Source organism: Balaenoptera ricei, chromosome 6, assembly GCF_028023285.1.
Source record: "Balaenoptera ricei isolate mBalRic1 chromosome 6, mBalRic1.hap2, whole genome shotgun sequence".
Classification (NCBI taxonomy): Eukaryota; Metazoa; Chordata; class Mammalia; order Artiodactyla; family Balaenopteridae; genus Balaenoptera; species Balaenoptera ricei.
Window position 1 is genome coordinate 39,917,232 of NC_082644.1, and position 21,907 is coordinate 39,939,138.

Genomic DNA, 21,907 nt, shown 5'->3' on the forward strand with positions numbered 1-21,907 from the left:
CCATTTGTGATAAAAGCCCTGCAGAAAGTAGACATAGAGAGAACTTTCCTCAACATAATAAAGGCCATATATGACAAACCCACAGCCAACATTGTCCTCAATGGTGAAAAATTGAAACCATTTCCACTAAGATCAGGAACAAGACAAGGTTGCCCACTCTCACCACTATTATTCAACATAGTTTTGGAAGTGTTTGCCACAGCAATCAGAGAAGAAAAAGAAATAAAAGGAATCCAAATCGGAAAAGAAGAAGTAAAGATGTCACTGTTTGCAGATGACATGATACTATACATAGAGAATCCTAAAACTGCCACCAGAAAACTACTAGAGCTAATCAATGAATTTGGTAACACTGCAGGATACAAAATTAATGCACAGAAATCTCTTGCATTCCTATATACTAATGATGAAAAATCTGAAAGTGAAATTAAGAAAACACTCCCGTTTACCATTGCAACAAAAAGAATAAAATATCTAGGAATAAACCTACCTAAGGAGACAAAAGACCTGTATGCAGAAAATTATAGGACACTGATGAAAGAAATTAAAGATGATACCAACAGATGGAGAGATATACCATGTTCTTGGATTGGAAGAATCAATATTGTGAAAATGACTCTACTACCCAAAGCAATCTACAGATTCAATGCAATCCCTATCAAACTACCACTGGCATTTTTCACAGAACTAGAACAAAAAATTTCACAATTTGTATGGAGACACAAAAGACCCCGAATAGCCAAAGCAATCTTGAGAATGAAAAATGGAGCTGGAGGAATCAGGCTCCCTGACTTCAGACTATATTACAAAGCTACAGTAATCAAGACAGTTTGTTACTGGCACAAAAACAGAAATATAGATCAATGGAACAGGATAGAAAGCCCAGAGATAAACCCACGCACATATGGTCACCTTATCTTTGATAAAGGAGGCAAGCACATACAGTGGAGAAAAGACAGTCTCTTCAATAAGTGGTGCTGGGAAAATTGGACAGGTACATGTAAAAGTATGAAGTTAGAACACTCCCTGACACCATACACAAAAATAAACTCAAAATGGATTAAAGACCTAAATGTAAGGCCATACACTATCAAACTCTTAGAGGAAAACATAGGCAGAACACTCTATGACATAAATCGCAGCAAGATCCTTTTTGACCCACCTCCTAGAAAAATGGAAATAAAAATACAAATAAACAAATGGGACCTAATGAAACTTAAAAGCTTTTGCACAGCAAAGGAAACCATAAACAAGACCAAAAGACAACCCTCAGAATGGGAGAATATATTTGCAAATGAAGCAACTGACAAAGGATTAATCTCCAAGATTTACAAGCAGCTCATGCAGCTCAATAACAAAAAAACAAACAACCCAATCCAAAAATGGGCAGAAGACCTAAATAGACATTTCTCCAAAGAAGATATACAGATGGACAACAGACATGTGAAAGAATGCTCAACATCCTTAATCATTAGAGAAATGCAACTCAAAACTACAATGAGGTATCATCTCACACCAGTCAGAATGGCCATCATCAAAAAATCTAGAAACAATAAATGCTGGAGAGGGTGTGGAGAAAAGGGAACACTCTTGCACTGTTGGTGGGAATGTAAATTGATACAGCCACTATGGAGAACAGTATGGAGTTTCCTTAAAAAACTACAAATAGAACTACCATATGACCCAGCAATCCCACTACTGGGCATATACCCTGAGAAAACCATAATTCAAAAAGAGTCATGTACCAAAATGTTCATTGCAGCTCTATTTACAATAGCCAGGACATGGAAGCAACCAAAGTGTCCATCATCAGATGAATGGATAAAGAAGATGTGGCACATATATACAATGGAATATTACTCAGCCATAAAAAGAAATGAAATGGAGGTATTTGTAATGAGGTGGATGGAGTTAGAGTCTGTCATACAGAGTGAAGTAAGTCAGAAAGAGAAAAACAAATACAGTATGCTAACACATATATATGGAATCTAAGGAAAAAAAAAAAAAAAAAGACCATGAAGAACCTAGTGGCAAGATGGGAATAAAGACACAGACCTACTAGAGAATGGACTTGAGGATATGGGGAGGGGGAGGGGTGAGATGTGACAGGGTGAGAGAGTGTCATCGACATATATACACTACCAAATGTAAAATAGATAGCTAGTGGGAAGCAGCCGCATAGCACAGGGGGATCAGCTCGGTGCTTTGTGACCACCTAGAGGGGTGGGATAGGGAGGGTGGGAGGGAGGGAGACGCAAGAGGGAAGAGATATGGGAACATATGTATATGTATAACTGATTCACTTTGTTTTAAAGCAGAAACTAACACACCATTGTAAAGCAATTATACTTCAATAAAGATGTTAAAAAAAAAAAAGAAAAAAAATACAAATAAAGTTGACCCTTGGACAACAACAACAAAAAAAAAGGCTTTGGAATCCACCAGACCTGAATTTGACTTCTCACTGACCCTTTACTGGCCAAATGGCCCTGGGCAAACCGTCAGTTTCTGTTACTCTGAGGTGTTAACTGAGGTGATGTTCAGGGACACCGCAGTTTTCCCGTGTTCCGAAGAGAAACCGAGACCACTATATATAATGTCCCAAGCAGGGACCTAGCACAGAATCCTGGTCACTTGGTAGCAGCCAGTCCTTATGTTCTCTGCCACCAACCACTCCCAGTGCCCAGCACCAGCACAGGAAACAGATTCTTTCCCTCAAGACTGTAGAGAAAATGTCCTTTTCTGTTTTGAGCAGCACAGGAGTCTTCTTCCCGGAGTGAAAATGGGTCCTCAGGAATGAGGATAATGAGAAGGATTAATGAAGTAGGTGGACCTGATCTGGAAGTGCCCACCCCGCCCCTTGCCACTCCTGCCTCACCCCAACCAGGAGACTTTGATCGAAGTTTCCAAACTGAAGCAGTGGCCAGGTTCCTACAATAGCAGGTGGCATCCTGACCTCAGCAGAGGCGGTGTTCTATTTCACAGGTACAGGGGATCTCCAGCCCAAACGTCTGAAAAGAATTCGGAGCCCAGCCAAATCCATGAGCAGCAAAAACTCTCTGGAGCTGCAGAGGACGGCAGTCCTCACAGCCGAGGGCTGCAGCAACACTGGCTTTCAGGTGAGCAGACCTTTCATCCTGTTTAAGACCAAGTAAATGGAAGTAATGCTCTTTCCTTGCCTTTCTGGCAAGTTCCTTAACTACAGCAGAGGGATTATTGGAACGCAATAAGATTTTTAATGGCACTCTTTAAGCCTTTTATTTTTCCTTCTTGGGTTCTTCTCAGGTTGACAAACCTGAAAAGTCTCTTAACCGAAACTGTTTTTGTCCCTGCCACATAAAGACAAGATTATCCTCTCCTACTTGTGTTTAGGGCTCAGACGGCACAGATATAGTTTTGTTTTGTTTTGTTTTAATGTATTTATTTATTTATTTTTGGCTGCGTTGGGTCTTCATTGCGGTGCGCAGGCTTCTCCTTACGTTGGCTTCTCTTGTTGCAGAGCATGGGCTCTAGAGTGCAGGTTCAGTAGTTGTGGCGCACGGGTTTAGTTGCTCCATGGCATGTGGGATCTTCCCGGACCAGGGCTCGAACTCATGTCCCCTGCATTGGCAAGCGGATTCTTAACCACTGCGCCACCAGAGAAGTCCACAGATATAGTATTTACCTACAGACATTCTCCCAAAGAACTGGTGAGAGGGGAAGAATGGGGAAGAATCCAGATCCTGGATGTAGTTAGCACCTCAGGGTCCCTTTCTCTTAAACCAGGTCTCAGAGCCCCTGTCAGATGGTGGCCTGGGTACCTGCCCTGCTGCGGGGGTCAGGTACCCAAATCATCTCATGTCATCATCCAAAACTCACTGAGTGACTAACATTGCTTAGCCCAGGGCTAGGTGCCACAGAAGTCCTGTCACCATAAATCACCAGGCTTTTTTCTGACTGGGTCTGGGATGGGGATTTTTCAGGGCTGTACCCAAGTATACTTCTTTTCCTAACCTGACACTTAACATGGGAAGCTCACGTGAGCAGGTGTCAGCAATCCCTTGGGCTTCAGCTTCAATAAACAGGCAAAACAAATGTTTAGGCACTAACAAAGGAAGGAACAAGGAAGGTAAAAAGGCTTTGACTCAAGTCCTGAGTCTTCTACTCACAAGTTATTGTAACTTCCTTGATCTTCGGTTTAGTTGTCTGTGCATGTGTCACAGTCATGCTCATCTCATAGATGATAAGTGTAGGGGAGGAAAAAATCTTTCCCTCTACCCGCTAATGTTCAGTTCCTGAGGTCTGTGAATTAAACTGACAAATGGCAGATAAACAGGAGCAAAGGCATATTAATAAAAATATTAATTAATATTTTTAATTTTTTGTACACATAAAAGTCACAGAGAAGAAGGCTTCACAGAAAAGAAGGGAACATCCCAAAGAAGCAGTACGACTCAGAGGCTTATATACTATTTTAAAAAGGAGATAAACTGTGGAGAAGTGAGTAGACAAAGGAAAGAGTGCTTGGTCTCTTAGGGCCAATAAATTGTGGGAAAGTGATGAGGAAATATATGGAGGTAACTACTGGAAGATGAGGTTTGACCATGAGGTATCTCCTCGCCATCTCTGTCTCCAGTGACAATGGCTGTTCTCTGTCTGTTATGGGAGAGGGCAACACTCGCACGAGGGAAAGTTATGCCCTGTTTTTAAGCAGATAGAGGAAGAGCAGAGATATCTTCTAAGAATTATTTTGAACTGAAGGCAAATGAGAAAAGGCAGACACAGAAAGAGCTCTCGGCTCTTCCTCTATCCGCTTAAGTATGGCATATTTAAGCCAAAGTGGCATATTTGGGGTGGCATATCCTGATCGCCATCATAAGTGAGAAAAAAAGCATAAAGCAGGGAGACTTTTCTGATTCAAAAGAATGGAAGGGATGGAATGGGATAAAGGGTCAAAGTGAATATGGCAGCAAGAGAAAGGCATCTGCAATGGAGAAGGGTGCCTGTTGCCAGCAGCTGGCTGCCCGTGGTCAGTGAGCAAGACACACAGCCCCCGAAAGCCGCCCTGTTTTCTATCCCTCACACTCTCCTCCCACAGCAGAGCATCTCCAGGCCTCAGGGTGCAGAGCCGTGCCTCTCAAACCCAGCAGAGTACCACACACCAGCACCAACAACCGCTGACCAGGTTATTCGTCCAGTGCTCCTCCTTCAACAAGAATTTCCAGAGACACGTATCTACTCAGCAAGACTGTTAACTGCCCCCTGGATGTGGCCACTGCTAGAGAGGGAGACGAGTTCAAGAAGGAATAATATGCTAATCTTGCATCACAGATGTTCGGAGAACATCAGTTAGGGCTTAAGGCTGGGCAGGGATTTCCCAGTTGAACAGGGAGGGGCATCAGCAGAGCATCACAAATAAAGAGAACTGTCTGTACCCAGGCCCAGGGGCCTGAAAGAGCCTGTGTGCTTGGGGTAGAGAAGATGCAAAGCTGGGGCTGGGGAGTAGGGAAAGGGGGCAGGCTGGCGTCAGATCACGTGGTCTAGGCATTTGAGAAGGAAGCAATCAAAATCTACACTCTAGGGAATTCCCTGGCGGTCCAGTGGTTAGGACTCCACACTTTCACTGCTGGGGGCCCAGCTTCAATCCCTGGTCGGGGAACTAAGATCCCGCAAGCCACTCAGTGCAGCCAAAAAAAAAAAATCTACACTATCAAATCATTAAAGTACTCTACTAGCCCTGTTAAAGATGGACAAAAAATGGAAAGAGATTTGTGTGTGGTTGGGACACCAGTTAGGAGGTTAGCGTGATGATCAGAAGTAGGTTAGAGGCGGTGGAAACTGACGCTGGGGGGAAATACTTGTGCTCATAAGAGGTCGCTGCAGTGGAACTGGGCAGAAGTCAGGGCGAGGAGTCAGAGCTGCTCTGCCTGCGAATACTTCCACGTCCTCCTCTGTAATATATGCGAAAAATATAAGTAATATATGTTTTTTAAAATGCTGTCTTAGTTCACTCAGGCTGCTGTAACAAAATATCTCAGACTGGGTGGCTTATAAACAGAAACATATTTCTCACAGTTCTGGAGGCTGGGAGGTCCAAGATCACGGCATCAGCAAATTCTATGTCTGGTGAGGGCCCCGTCCTCACATGGCCAAAAATGCAAGGGAGCTCTCTGGGCTTCTGTTTGTTTGTTTGGTCGCACTGCACAGCTTTGGATCTTAGTTCCCCGACCAGGAATTAAACCCGTGCCCTCAGCAGTGAAAGCATGGAGTCCTAACCACTGGACCACCAGGGAAGTCCCTCTGGGGTCTTTTTTATAAAGGCACTAAACCCATTCATGAAGGCCCTTCCCCCATGACCTAATCACCTCCCAAAGGCCCCACCTCCTAATACACCATGCGGGGCATGACATTTTCAAAACAGGAATTTGGCGGGGGGGGGGGGGGGGGGGGGCGTGGTGTGTGGACACAAACATTCAGACCGTAGCAAGTGCCTAGCACAGTGTGAACATAGTAACAGTAGCTCTTGGTGCCAGGACAGGTTAAAGTCCGCATTCCTAGCTTGAGATATCCACTTGGAAGTGATTCCCTTTACGTAGATAGGAAATCTAGGAATCAGGTTGGAGCAAGGAAAAGAATGACTTCATTTTGAGGCTGCTGGTTGAAATTAAGATGATGTCGAACATCCAGATACAGATGGAGATGGAGCAGGAAGCTTTAGGCGCACCTGCACCTGGAGGCTGGAAGGGGACATTATACGTTTGGGGGCTGTTAGCACACAGGTGGCCAGGGTGTGGACAAGACCACGGGGAGGGAAACCTGGGAAGCACCAGTGTTTCAGGAGCAGCAAAGTCAGAGAAGTCAGAGGATGAAACAGAGAAGCCAGAGGGACAGAGAGGACAGAACCAGAGGAGGGAAGGTCTGGGGAAGCAGAGGGGAAAGAGAACCACAAGGTGAACAGCAAAGACCCCCCCCCCCCTCCACAGAATGGAGGAGAAACATTCATCTGATTCGCTAATTAGGATATTACTGGTGACCGGGGCTGAGGGCCGGGACAGTCTGTGTTATAAGTGGGAGTTAAGAGACTGGAGAAAATGAGGACAGAAAGGACATTCCTCTGGCAGAGAGGAGAGGAGAGAAGAGGGACCGGCTCGGGAGAGGCAAGATGGAAATTGTAGGCAGGGTTTTTCTTATCATTGTAAATTATCACATGCAGAAAAACACATAAAACCAAATAGACAACATATTATAAAGTGCCACCCAGGTCAAGAAATAGGACGTTGCCATCCCTCAGCTCGGACACCCCTGCCCTGCACATTCTGTTCAACTGCCCCCCTCCCTCAGGGATAACGAGGTTCCCATCTTTGTGGTAATTACTTCCCCGTTTTGCCTTATGCCTTAACTTCTAATTATGAATCCTTAAACACTGCCTTTGCCTGTTTTTGAACTTTATATAAATAGAAAATTTCAAGAAAAATTATTTGCTTCTTTTAAAACATTTATATGGAATTAGGTAAGATGAATCATTTTGTATCTGGCTTCTTTTGCTCAGTTTTATATTTCTAAGATTCAGCCATAGTATTGTGTGTAACCAGAGTTCATCCAATTTCCTTGATACACAGTATTCTCCGCCAACACTACACAATTTATCTATTTTACTCTCAGTGGACTTTGCCTCGTTAAGTTTGGAGCTTTGGGGAACTTCAAAATAACAAAGGCAGCTATGAATATTCTTGTACGTGTCTCCTGGTGAATAACACTTTTATTTTGGGGTTATACTTAGGAGTGGAATCACTAGGTCATTGGGAATACATATACACTTTCAACTTTGATAATAATGCCAGACTGGTTTCCTAAGTGGTTTTACTAGTTTATACTCCCATCCGCAGAGTGTGAGTTCCTATTACTCCATAACCTCACCAACATTTATCGGGTTTGTTAATTTCAGTGATTCTGTTCAATAGTCATATATTAGGGAGGTTTGATTTTAATTATCCTGTGTTATTGGCCATTAGATGCCTACTTTATGAAATACTTGCTCAAGTCTCTTGTCTGTTTTCTCTACTGGATTTTGTCTTTTCCCTATTGATTTGAAAGAGTTCTCTTTCAAAATGAAAGTCTTCTATCACTCTGAAGCTGTCTTTCGCTCTTCAACATTTTGATAAACAAAAGTTAATTATATTGCGGCCCCATTTATCAGGTGTTTGTTTTATATATTCTGTTTAAGAAATCACTTTCTACCCTGCAAGATCATGAAGATACTCTCTCATATTTTCTATAAGCTTGTTCTTGCTTTCTACATTGAGGCCTCTAGTCCCTCTGAAACTGATTTTTATGTATAGTGTAAGATGAGAGTCAAGTTTTCTGTGTTTCTACATGCACATTCAATTATTTCACCATCACTTTTTAAAAAGAAAATCTTTTCTTCACTTGACAAATACCGCACATTCCAAGAGTCTATCTTTGGGGTAAGTTTTTTCAGAATAGGGCAACTGAAAGATTTTTTCTTCACACTCAAAGAAGGGGAAAGGATCCAGAGAAAAGGAAGAGATGAAAATTGACAGCAGGAGAGGTGGGATAAAACTCAGAACTTCTAAGGGTGAAAATCCAGGCAAGTTTTTGAACGAACCCCTTTCCTGAAGGGTGTCCCTTAGAATCCCAGCACAAGTGTCCTCCTGCCCACAAGTAAACACTGATCTTGCCATGAGTGGCCATTAGAGGTACACGGCCCATCCTTGCTCTGACATCAGTTGGGTAGGACCCACTTATGAACATCCTGAGACAGCCCTAGGCTGGAATTGTGCCTCTACTCTACACATACACCGAGGAAGGCCGGCTCACTCCATGATTCACCTGGTGAGCCAGTCAGGTTTGCAGAGATTGTTAAATGGAGCTCAACATTTGGGAGGTCATATAAGTGTTGGAATGTTGGCATAGACTTTGAACCCAGATTCTTTGAATATATAAGTTCTGAGGTTGGAAGAGTACTGTTTCTTCAACACATTATCAGGGAGGTCAGCATGAATCACACTCAGATAACTGAGTATGTTTACACATAGCTCAGGACAAGCTTGGCTAGAGCTATCTAGATGCTTTTTTTTCCCCACAAGTAAATTAAGACACAGAAAATACATGACAACAGAGTTGCCATATGATCCTGCAATCCCACTCCTGGGTGTATATCTGGAAATAAGTGTAATTCAGAAAGATACATGTACCTCTATGTTCACAGCAGCACTATTTACAATAGCAAGACAGGGAAGCAGTCTAAATGTCCATCACCAGATGAATGGTAAAAAAGATGTGGTACATATATACAATGGAATATTACTCAGCCATAAAAAAGAAGGAAATAATGCCATTTGTAGCAACATAGATGGACCTAGAGATTATCATCCTAAGTGAAGTAAATCAGACAGAGAAAGACAAATATATGATATCACTTATATGTGGAATCTAAAACAAATGATACAAATGAACTTATTTACAAAACAGGAATAGACTCAGACATAAAAAACAAACTAATGAAGAAATGAAATTGAGTTATTTGTAGTGAGGTGGATGGACCTAGAGTCTGTCATACAGGGTGAAGTAAGTCAGACAGAGAAGAACAAATACCGTATGCTAACACATATATATGGAATCTAAAAAAAAAAAAAAAAAGATTTTGAAGAACCTAGGGGCAGGACAGGAATAAAAAGGCAGACGTAGAGAATGGACTTGAGGACATGGGGAGGGGGAAGGGTAAGCTGGGACAAAGTGAGAGAGTGGCATGGACATATATACACTACCAAATGTAAAGCAGATAGCTATTGGGAAGCAGCCGCATCGCACAGGGAGATCAGCTCGGTGCTTTGCGATCACCTAGAGGGGGATAGGGAGGGTGGGAGGGAGCCGCGATAGGGAGGAGATATGGGGATATATGTATATGTATAGCTGATTCACTTTGTTATAAAGCAGAAACTAACAAACACACCATTGTAAAGCAATTATACTCCAATAAAGATGTTAAAAAAAACAAAAAAAACTTATGGTTACCAAAGGGGAAAAGGGCGGAGAGGGAGGGATAAATTACGAGTTTGGGATTAACAGATACAGACTACTATATATAAAATAGATAAACGATAAGGACCTACTGTATAGCATGGGGAATTATATTCAATATCTTTTAATTACGTATAACAAAATAATCTGAAAAAGAATATATATACAGAACTGAATCACTTTTCTGTACACCTGAAACTAACAAAACGTTGTAAATCAACTATACTTTAATAAAAAAAACGAAAAATAATGTGGCAATTCTGGAAAACAGATACATCCCCGTTTCTCCAGGGTTTATTGTTGTTGCTGTTTGTTGCTGTTGTCATTATTGTTACTATTTGTTTCGTTAGTGAATTAACTGAAATAATTTTATGTAGTCTGCATTTATTGTCATGTGTGGCCACTAAAGCCTCTGCTCAGTTAGTTTAATGATTAGTTAAGGATCCGATATAAATTCCCAAGTGGCTAGAACCAATAAATCTCCCAGGCTTTGCTGAGGTCTTTGTGTGCCTGCTGGGGAGATTGCCTTCAGTACTCAGGCAAGCTGGCTACAATTCTATGTTTACTTTACTCCCTGCTTCTGTTGAGTTTCAACACCAGCCAGAGATGAGAACTTTGATTTTTCTCAGGTCTTTCTCAAGCATGAACATGACTCCGGGCATGTCCCTGGGCTTCTAATTTCCCAGGAATATCAGAGCCTTTCAAAGTGCCTTATGGATATCTCATTCCCCAGCTTTTCCTTTACATTTTTGTTTATCTTGCTGTTTTCTCCAACTGTTATCACCACCTCAGGCAGGCACCTGCCTTAAACGATTGCCCCCAGGGAAATAGCATCAGGTGAGCTCTAACTTAGATTAAATAAAGACACGCCTTGTGAGTGGTATCTTCTGAGGAACTGCAAGACAGGTCAAATAATGACAGTTATCTTGGAATTGGACTTTGGGAGAGTGACAACCCCACTTTGCCTCATTATTTACCCATTAATATGAGACAAGGCTTTCTGCACCATGAAAAAGTGTCACAGTCCAAAAGGGGCCAAGACAGGCATAACAGCTCCCCTTCTGGACCACCCAGTTACCTTATTTTGCTGACCTGCTCAGCTTTGGAAATGTACCAATCATTTTACCCTGTCAGTCATATCACTTTATAACTTTGCTATCTTTTAAAGAGTTTTTGAAAGTATTTATTTATTTGGTTGCATCAGGTCTTAGTTGTGGCAGGCGGGCTCCTTAGTTGCGGCTCAAGGGCTCCTTAGTTGCAGTGCACCAGCTCCTTAGTAGCTGCTCGCCAGCTCCTTAGTTGTGGCATGTGAAATCTTAGTTGCGGCATGCATGCAGGATCTAGTTCCCGGACCAGGGATCAAACCCTGGCCCCCTGCATTGGGAGCGCAGGGTCTTAACAACTGCACAACCAGGGAAGCCCCAAGAATGTTTATTTTTCTAATTCTCATTACTGCATTCTGAGTTTCTCATCCACTCAAGTCCATTGGTTCCGGAACACTTACAAGGAGGAAGTTGGTTAGAGAGCACTGGTCTGACTTGTGCAGCCAGGGAGGTTTGAAACAAAGTAATTGCTTAATTACTTAATTGCTTAATTGAGGACTGGTCAGACCCAGACAGATGAAGCAGCTGGGGAGCAAAGGTCTAGGCACAGGGTATGTTGGAGCCAGCAAGGCAGGGCATAAAGTCAAGAAAAGATATTTCTAGGAGCCAGCAAATGTGAGGCTTTCTGTTGACCCACACAGCCGCTTCCTTGTTCCCCTGCAGAGCATGAGGTCTTGAGGTCAGGGAAGAGGGAAGAAAGAAGTGAGAAAGGAAGAATTTAGAAAAGCACAGGTGGGAGGAAGAAGTAGCCTGCTGTGCTCCAAGCACTGACCACAGCGTATGTGGTTCTGACCTTGGCTGCAGATGGCAAGGGGCCTCTTGTTAAGGAGGAAGTGGGAGAGGGAGGAAAGGGGTGAGCTCCTGAAAAAAGCCAGACGGTTGGTGGGCGGGTGGGAAAGTGAGGGTGACAGCAGGGCACAGACACTGAGACTGAAAGCTACATACTAAGTCATTACAAGGAGGGCAAAACCCCTTAGGTTGAGGCTTCAGAGCCAGGCTGCCAGGTCTGCCGTTTAGGCAAGTGACCTAACTTCTATACCTATTTCTTCATCCCAAAATAGGTACTAATACCCTGCACCATAAGACTTTTGGGAGATTAATGTAAAGCACTAGTACCTAGCAAATGCTCAAGTATCAGCAACTATTATTTAAACCATTTACGTGGGGAGGCTATTTTGGTGCACGCCAAACCAAATTTTGAACTCCAGGTGTGAAGTCTGTCTCTTCTCATAGCAAATACTGGACTCCACTGACAGAAAAACTGTGAGAGATGCCAACATGCAGATCTGAATTGTTACCATGTCAACTGAACATAAAATCTCATGTCCCTGAGGTCTCTAGCACACTGGAGAGCTCGGCCCTCAACATCTGTGTCTCTTCAAAGCACTGTAGAAAGTAATTTACAGATATTCTGGTTCATTTTGATTCATGTTCTATTTAATCAAATGAATTTCTTTTAAAATTTTTATACACTGTTAAGTTTATTCGATGTGTTTCTAGCACTTAATTACTTAATCAGCACTCCCTGGAAAGAAGTGCTTGATGACCAAGGTGACTTTAGAAATCACCAAAAAGCAAATTTTTTCCAACTGTGAGCAAATTCAAATGCCTATGACATAATGATGTGCAACTTACTGGTATAAAATACTCCAGTTCTAAGTAAGGATAATACTTAGAAAGAAATGACCGTAACTCCCCACAGTAACATAAGAATCAGGTAACTGACCCAGGCTTTATCCTGCAGGTGATTCAGGCTTTGGCATAAAACACACCTTTCTTCCCCACTCCCGCACCTCGTGGCTTGAGGGATCTTAGTTCCCGGACCAGGGATCGAACCTGGGCCCCCTGTAGTGGAAGCTCAGAGTCCTGGACCACCAGGGGATTCCCTAAAACACTCCTTTACATAAAGAGGGCTGGAGAGTGGCTGAAGCAGGAACCAAAAGTAGACTTGGAGACGATTTCACTGAACTTGCAGGAAGGTCCCAAGTTGTAACACCCACTGTATAAACCAATGGTTGCAAATGCAAAGCAGGATTTTGAATAGCTTAGGGGCTATTCAAGATAATACAAGATGAAGTTACAAGATGAAGGTGTCATTAATGATATCTGATGTCTCTTGACACCACCTGTATCTCTCCTTCCCTATTTCCCTTTTCTTCCTTCTTATTCTGTCTTACTCCAATAATAGACTTTAATAAAAGCTGAAGCCATGTATTCTGCTCTTAATTTTAGAAATAAAATTAAGAAATAAATTTAAATATTAGAAATGTCTTTCAGTGACTAATCTGACTAAATTGCTTCACAGACAAGTGTTATTACATCCTTCATAGCTTTTGTATATTATAAATATTAGAGTAAATTTCTTAATCTTTCGATCTTTGGCTGACAGTCAGGAGCCCTACAGAAAGAAGACCACCACCAGCCTTGTGGCCCATGGTGAAAGCATTTTTATAAACAAAACACAATCTACAGTCACCTCACCATCTGAATTTTGATCCCATCAGACAGACTGGAGATTTGCCTACTAAAACAAATCAGAGAAGGAAATGAGAGTAAGAAGAATCTTAATTTCAACTGAGAAATTCAAAGGGATTTTATCCTTGTTTATTCATTTTTTTCTCAACTGTAGGAAGATGTTTTGCTTATAAGAGTACCTCCGGTTCCCCTGTGACTAAATGGGTTGCATCTTTGGAATGTCAGACACAGCCAAGTTTACTCCAGTTAACCCGTAGAAGTAGTACCTCGAACTTTTTAATAGTCCTTATACTGACTACAATTAATGATCAATTAAATAATTTATGGTTGACAGCTTTTCCTCTAAACTCCCTGAGAACAGGGACTGTAATGCAATGCCCTGTAACTAATACAGTTTCTACGCCATAGTAGGTGCACAGTAAGTATTTATTAAAGGAATGAGTGAGAATGCTTGGGACGGAGCCCCAAGGAACTATATGTAACATTAAGGGTTGAGTGAAAAGGCTTATACGGTACAGAAAAAGGAGAAGGAGACGTACAGATGGTAGGAAAGAACTAGCAAAATGTGATCACAGAAGTCAGGGACAAGAATATTTTAAGGAGTAAATGGTCCACTATGTACGATGAAAACTGGACTTAGGGGAATGGAAACCATTGATTACTTTAGCAAGGGTGATTTCCATAGTGTGGTAAGAATGAAAGCCATTTTGGCATGGGTTCAAGAGTGAATATGAGGCAAAAAATGGAACCAGTGTCTTGTCTGATCAGGCTGCTATAACAAAACACTACAGACTCAGTAGCTTAAAGACAACAGAAATTTATTTCTAGAGACCGGAAGTCTAAGATCAAGGTGTTAGCTCGGTCAGTGTTCTAGTGTGAGCCCTCTTCCTGGTTTAGAGCCAGCACCTTTGAAATCACCGTGTCCTCACATGGTAGAAGGGGCTAGGGATCTCTGTGGGCTCACTTTTATAAGGGCACTAATTATTCCCATTCATGAGTGCTTCACCCTCAAGACTTAAGCAACTCTCAAAGGCCCTACTTCCTAATACCATCATCTTTGGGGGTTAGAATTTCAACACAATGAATTTTGAGGGGACACAAACATTCAGACGGTAGCAACCAGTAAGTGCAGATAGAAAACTGTTTTTTGGGTTTTTTCTTTTTTGCTTTCTGTTTTGTTTTTTTTTTTGAATAAATACATATACTCAAGGATGCTTGCTCATTGCTTTGTTTCTTTTTTTTTTTTTAATTTTTGTTTATTTATTTATTTATTGTTGGCTGTGTTGGGTCTTCGTTTCTGTGCGAGGGCTTCCTCTAGCTGCGGCGAGCGGGGGCCACTCTTCATCGCGGTGCGCAGGCCTCTCACTATCGCGGCCTCTCTTGTTGCGGAGCACAGGCTCCAGACGCGCAGGCTCAGTAGTTGTGGCGCACGGGCTTAGTTGCTCCGCGGCATGTGGGATCTTCCCAGACCAGGGCTCGAACCCGTGTCCCCTGCATTAGCAGGCAGATTCTCAACCACTGCGCCACCAAGGAAGCCCCTGTTTTTTGGGTTTTGTTTTAAATTTATTTTATTATTTTATTTTATTTATTTATTGTTTCTGGCTGTGTTGGGTCTTCGTTGCTGCGTGCGGGCTTTTCTCTGGTTGCGGTGAGCGGGGGCTACTCTTCATTGCGGTTCACCGGCTTCTCATTGCGGTGGCTTCTCTTGTTGCAGAGCATGGGCTCTAGGTGCACGGGCTTCAGTAGTTGTGGCTCGTGGGCTCAGTGGTTGTGGCTCGCGGGCTCTAGAGCGCAGGCTCTGTAGTTGTGGCACACGGGCTTAGCTGCTCCGCGGCATGCGAGATCTTCCCGGACCAGGGATCAAACCCGTATCCCCTGCACTGGCAGGCGGATTCTCAACCACTGCGCCACAAGGGAAGCCCAGAAAACTGGTTTTTAATGGGAGAAGAATTCTTGGCTTCACACATTAAAAAATTGATAAAGATGCAACTATTAGAAAATCAAGGGAAAAGAGGGTTGAGTAAGGTAGTGCATGGGAAAGCACAGAGCACTGTGCCTGGCCCAGAGTAAGAAGTCTAGATGTTGTCATATTATTGCTCTTAGGATTAGCTTCTCCATGCGTGTCTTGAGACCTCTCCCTCTCAAATGTATAGTAGAAGTTCTTGTGGGAGGGTCTTCAACTATTCAAACAACAGCCTAAGTCAAAGAAAAGCAAAAGAAACAATAACAGGAAATTGGAACCAGGCTGAAATAATCACGCATTATCAAGTGCAAATATGAAAAACTAAGATAAGAGTGAAAGACAACCCAGCAGGAGAAGGGCAGTGATGTCTTGGAGTGTACAATTCTACATTTATACGACTTTTAGCTAGTTCCAGGATCTGGAAACCACATGTGAAAAAAGGAAAACATATACTTATGTGTTTTTGGAGAAATTTAACTCCACTATTGGTGATGACTTGGTTAGGGTAGTGACAAGTCGACCATCCCATTATAAAGTTACATTTCTCTCTTTCTAATTAGTAAGTGATCTGAGCAGTGATTCTTCAGGCTGTGTGAATATCCAGTTCCCCAGCACATTTCACCGCCTGGTTTTTGCATCCATTGATGACCCTTTCCTGGATCAATTATTACTTTGGGAGTTGCAAAATGGTAACCTTCATTTCTTCAGTATTCCTTACCCCACATTGTTTTGAAAAGAATGAACTTCCCTTTTTTTGTCTTTCTCTCTTTTTGAGTATCGTTGTAGACTAACATTCCCTTTTATTCAATGTTTTATAATCAATTACCAACATTATTTGTTTCTACCAAACTTTTTACGAAATTTTTCAAACATACAGAAAAGTTGAAAGAATTTCATAGTGAACACATCACCCACATTCTACAATTTACATTTTACTATCCTTTATCACATATTTCTTCATTTATGCTGCCCTCTATCCATCCATCATTCCGTCATATTTCTTTTTTTAATTTTATTTATTTATTTATTTATTTTTGGCTGTGTTGGGTCTTCGTTTCTTTTTTTTTTTTTTTTTTTAATTTATTTATTTATGGCTGTGTTCGGTCTTCTTCTCTGTGCGAGGGCCTTCTCCAGTTGCGGCGAGCGGGGGCCACTCTTCATCGCGGTGCGCGGGCCTCTCACTATCGCGGCCTCTCTTGTTGTGGAGCACAGGCTCCAGACGCACAGGCTCAGTAGCTGTGGCTCACGGGCCCAGCCGCTCCGCGGCATGTGGGATCTTCCCAGACCGGGACTCGAACCCGTGTGCCCTGCGCATTGGCAGGCGGATTCTTAACCACTGCGCCACCAGGGAAGCCCTGGGTCTTTGTTTCTGTGCGAGGGCTTTCTCTAGTTGTGGCGAGTGGGGGCCACTCTTCATCGCAGTGCGTGGGCCTCTCACTGTTGTGGCCTCTCTTGTTGCGGAGTACAGGCTCCAGACACGCAGGCTCAGTAGTTGTGGCTCACGGGCCTAGTTGCTCCGCGGCATGTGGGATCTTCCCAGACCAGGGCTCGAACCCGTGTCCCCTGCATTGGCAGGTGGATTCTTAACCACTGCGCCACCAGGGAAGCCCCCATCGTATTTTTTGACATAAGTTGCAGTCATTATTCACATTTTTTACTTTTTGGTACTCAGTTTGTCCCAAATTTGGCCAGTAATCAGAGTATATAAAAATGAGGTCATGTTAATGGTTTTTACCAGGTTCCTGCTTCCAGACTACCAGAATCAGAAGTGGGGCTGAGGGTTGGCCTTCATGGCACCTCTATCTTGCCGCATTAGTGGAATGGCCCAACCAAGTGGACATTGCATGCAGCAACCAATCTCCAGCCTACCTGAGCTTGTCTGGTCTGGCACCAGAATTACATTGGAAGCTAATCTGCATTTCATCTTTTAAATATAACCCAGAACTCTGATCATTTCTGATAGAAAAAAACAACCTCTTTTAGAAAAATCGTATGACATCAGCCTTGGACAATTAAGCAGGAAGCTTAACCATCACTCATTTTCTCTTTATTTCAAGAATCTATATGAACCAGATGCTAAGTCCTTTATTCTTGGGCATTATTTAACTTATCTGACTAGTAGATTTACTGGATGATAATATGGACAGAACCAGAAGTAAAACCAGGACCTCCAACGACAAATAAGAAAAAAAAAAAAGGTCCATATTCTCCCAGATGTATCCATTTATGATGGCTTCATAAATAAGAGATACATCAGGTGGGGAGTGGGCAGGGAAACCTTTCCCATGGGCCTGAGGAGAAAGGGGCACATTCCACTCCACAGACCAAGAAGAGATTGAGCTCCATGTTTGAAATGTATGTGACAGATGCAAAAGGACACTCACTACATTAAGCTACTAAATACAAGTAGAAAAAAGAATTCGTATCTATTGCATAATTTACATCCATGGCATTGAAATTAAAGTGGTTATTTGAACTTGCCACTGGACCTTGGTGGGGGTTTTTTTCCTTGTTTTTTAAAGTGTTAATAAAGATGCATATATGTTATTCTATCAAAAATTAATTTTAATATTTTTAAAAATAAATTTATTTATTTATTTATTTATTTATTTCTGGCTGTGTTGGGTCTTAGTTTCTGTGCGAGGGCTTTCTCCAGTTGCGGCAAGCGGGGGCCACTCTTCATCGCGGTGCGCAGGCCTCTCACTGTCGCGGCCTCTCTTGTTGCGGAGCACAGGCTCCAGACGCACAGGCTCAGTAGTTGTGGCTCAGGGGCCCAGTTGCTCCGCGGCATGTGGGATCTTCCCCGACCAGGGCTCGAACCCGTGTCCCCTGTATTGGCAGGCAGAGTCTCAACCACTGCGCCACCAGGGAAGCCCAATTTTAATATTTTAATAACTGTATTTCAATATAATTGGCTTCCTTTTAATCCTATATATTTAATTTTATGTATTTTAAAACACTCTGAAACAGGTGCATCAGCTCCACCAACTGCCCTGCTTCAGGACAGTTCCCAGAAGTTGCACATAGCTTCCGTCACAGTGGCAGAACTTCATCATAACCACTGGGAGTTTAGGAAATATGCCTTTTTCTGGGAAACCGAAGGCCCTGCTAAAATTGAGAGTTACATTTCTAAAGGAAATGGGGAAGAATAGATGTTGGGGACAACTAGCAGTCTTGGCCATAATATTATATTTTTTATTGGAGTCCAAGAGCTGTTAATTAGATTCCTATTTTTTGTTGTCATTTTGGTTTTCCTTTATCCTTACCTTCCCACTTGATTTGTCATAGACTGAAAGAGTTCTCTCAACCTCTTTCTAAATGTGTCCCTAGATTTTTCTCCCAGTTTCCCTTGTGAATCTATGCCACTTGTACATAGATAGCCATCCTTCAGAGAGTGAGATTGTACCCCGACCACTGGCTTATTTTTGGACGTGGTAATGGAATTTTTTGTCCTCTCTTCAGCCTTGATTGATTAAGATGATGACCACTGCGTGTTTTACCTTTCTGAGTCATTTTCAGTATATGGTTGTGTTCTTTTATTCCATCTGACTCAATCAAATAGATTTGCTTGCCCTTAGCTTCTCTCATCATATTTGATGTGATTTTTTAAAAGAACTTTTCATTGGTTTGGTTTATTTTTATTTGGTTTCTTCTGAAGACATATTTTGTTTGTTTGTTTGTTTGTTTTAATGGCTCCTTTTATAACCAACTTAAGATTGTGAGTAATCACAAAATTTCTATATTTTCTACTTTCCATTATTTTATTTCCTTCTGTTCCATCACTTAATTTTAACTGACTATATATCTTTTAGTGTTTACCTTTCTGTCTTAAACACTGCTACTTACAATCTCTTCCAGCTCCCAGAAATTAAAAGTTGAGGAAACTGGCTTATTTATCCTACCATCAAAATTTTTGTTTCCTTCTCCTTCAAGTGGTGCTCTGATAATCTTTTCTACATTATCAGGGGTTATAATGTTTATAATTTGTTCTGGAAACTTACTCCCTGGAGTTGTTTTGGATTTCGATTCATTAAAAAGATTCAAAACATGCTATCACTTCTTTTGCCAAAATTTCTCCATTTATCATTTGTTTGGCTGGTTCTTCCTCAAGGTGTTTCTTCAAGAAAGATCACAGAAGTCATATTCCATGAGTACTTGCATGTTTAAATGTATTTTTTTCTAAATCCAACAAATAGAAACCTTCGTCTAATTTTTCTCCTTCAGGTACAGAACTCTTGACTCTTTCCACTTCTCCTTATGTCTCTATCCTTAGAGGTTCCTTTTGCCTCTGGCTCACGAAGATCACGAAGGGAGAATGTCATCAGTGTTCTGTAGCCCTGACTCCTTGCAGCCAACTCAAAGCTCTGTTCAGAGCATTCAGAGGTGACAGAGAATTGTGCCAGGGCAGTGTGACCATGAGTCCCAGGCTGGTCAGGTGGTTTCCTTAGCACCCAGTCTGTGAACTCACACAGGCTGGCAAGAAAAACAGGCACATTTCACGGAGGAGCAGTCTAGCCAGTGCCCATCACCCCACATTACGGATTACGTAAACCCAAGACTTGAGCCAGAGGTTACCTGCACCAAGAGGGTCAGAAGCAATAGGTAAAGATCGGAGGTTTCTGGAATACTGCCTTTGAAAATGCAACCATTCCAAGGTAATGCTCATGCAACTTGAAAGAAAATTTTAGAAAGAAATGGCCTTAAAATATTTGACATTTGTAGAGTTTTAAAATAGATAGATAGGTAGATGATGATAGATAGATAGATAGATAGATAGATAGATAGATAGATAGATGATAGTTAAGAGGGGGTAGGAATGATTGCAATTTGAAGAGATTAGATTCACAAAACAGATGTTGACTTTTACATGCCAACTTTCAACAAGAGGACGAAGTGGCAAAGAGGCGCCACCACCTTTGAGTGGCTGGGCCCCTGCCACGGTAGGTGGGCCGCGTCACGCCACCTCCGGCTCATAGCTTTGCCTCCCTCTCCTGTTCTGCCGCGGGCCCACGATGCCGCAGTACCAGACACAGGAGGAATTCAGTCACGCAGCGGAGAAACTCTACCTCGCAGACCCTATGAAGGCACGTGTGGTTCTCAAATATAGGCATTCTGATGGGAGTTTGTGTATTAAAGTAACAGATGATTTAGTTTGTTTGGTGTATAGAACAGACCAAGCTCAAGATGTAAGGAAGATTGAGAAATTCCACAGTCAACTAATGCGACTTATGGTGGCCAAGGAATCCCATCAGTGTTGCCATGGAAACGGACTGAATGGTTTGAAATGAAGACTGTTTGTCATGTTCTTAGGAAGTAAATATCTTTTGAGTTTGAGAAAGTGTTGCGACAGAAAATACTTTATGTAACTAAGTGGGCTATTCAGAAGCCAAGAGATCATTTTTTGTACTTTGTTCTTTAATGTTTACTTTAGAGGGCTAGGAATGTAAATGCTTTCAGTTAGAAAGCCTTTATTTAGTTTTGGAAATGGAACAAGGAATGTCTCTATCTTGGAAACTTTTTGCAGATTGTTTGATGTTAGGCAAAATAAAAAATTACTCTCTGGTAAGTTTGTATCAGTAATTTGAAAATGAGATATCAAGAAAAGCCAATTCTTCCTTAAATTTAGTTAATCTGTCTTTAAAAGAAAATTAAATGTAACCGTTTTGCTGGATTGATATATTTCTTTTGGAGCATAAATTTTGTGCTGTTGATTACCAGCAAATACAAAATACGGTAACTGGAATTAACTGTGCACTGCACAGCAGTATAGCTGATTATATATGGTAGTGTAGTCTCAATTATATCTAAAAATAACTATGAAAACAAGTATGCTTTACCTTAAACTTTACAAATTTAAACTATATGTTTTGTTTTGTTTTATTTTTATAAATTTATTTATTTATTTTTGGCTGTGTTGGGTCTTCGTTGCTGCATGCGGGCTTTCTCTAGTTGCAGGGAGCAGGGGTTATTCTTCGTTGCCGTGCGATGGCTTCTCATTGCAGGGGCTTTTCATTGAGGTTGCTTCTCTTGTAGCGGAGCATGGTTTTTAGGCGTGCGGGCTTCAGTAGCTGTGGCACGCAGGCTCAGTAGTTATGGCGCGCGGGCTTAGTTGGTCCACGGCATGTGGGATCTTCCAGGACCAGGGCTCAAACCTGTGTCCCCTGCATTGGCAGGAGGATTCTTAACCACTGCGCCACCAGGGAAGTCCCTGGTTTTTTTTTTTAACATCTTTATTGGAGTATAATAGCTTTACAATGTTGTGTTAGTTTCTGCTGTATAAAAAAGTCAATTAGCTATACATAAACATATATCCTCATATCTCCTCCCTCTTGCATCTCCCTCCCAC

General features: G+C 42.0%; 1 protein-coding gene across 1 annotated transcript in view; it reads left to right on the forward strand.

Annotated features, from left to right (window-relative positions):
* The first annotated feature begins 3,041 nt into the window (after nucleotides 1-3,041).
* The window catches only part of SLC28A3 (solute carrier family 28 member 3), a 57,717-nt gene continuing 38,851 nt past the window's right edge, over nucleotides 3,042-21,907 (forward strand). The window contains exon 1 of the mRNA XM_059926319.1: nucleotides 3,042-3,119. Coding sequence (XP_059782302.1) covers nucleotides 3,042-3,119 — 78 coding nt within the window. The remainder of the gene's footprint in view (nucleotides 3,120-21,907) is intronic.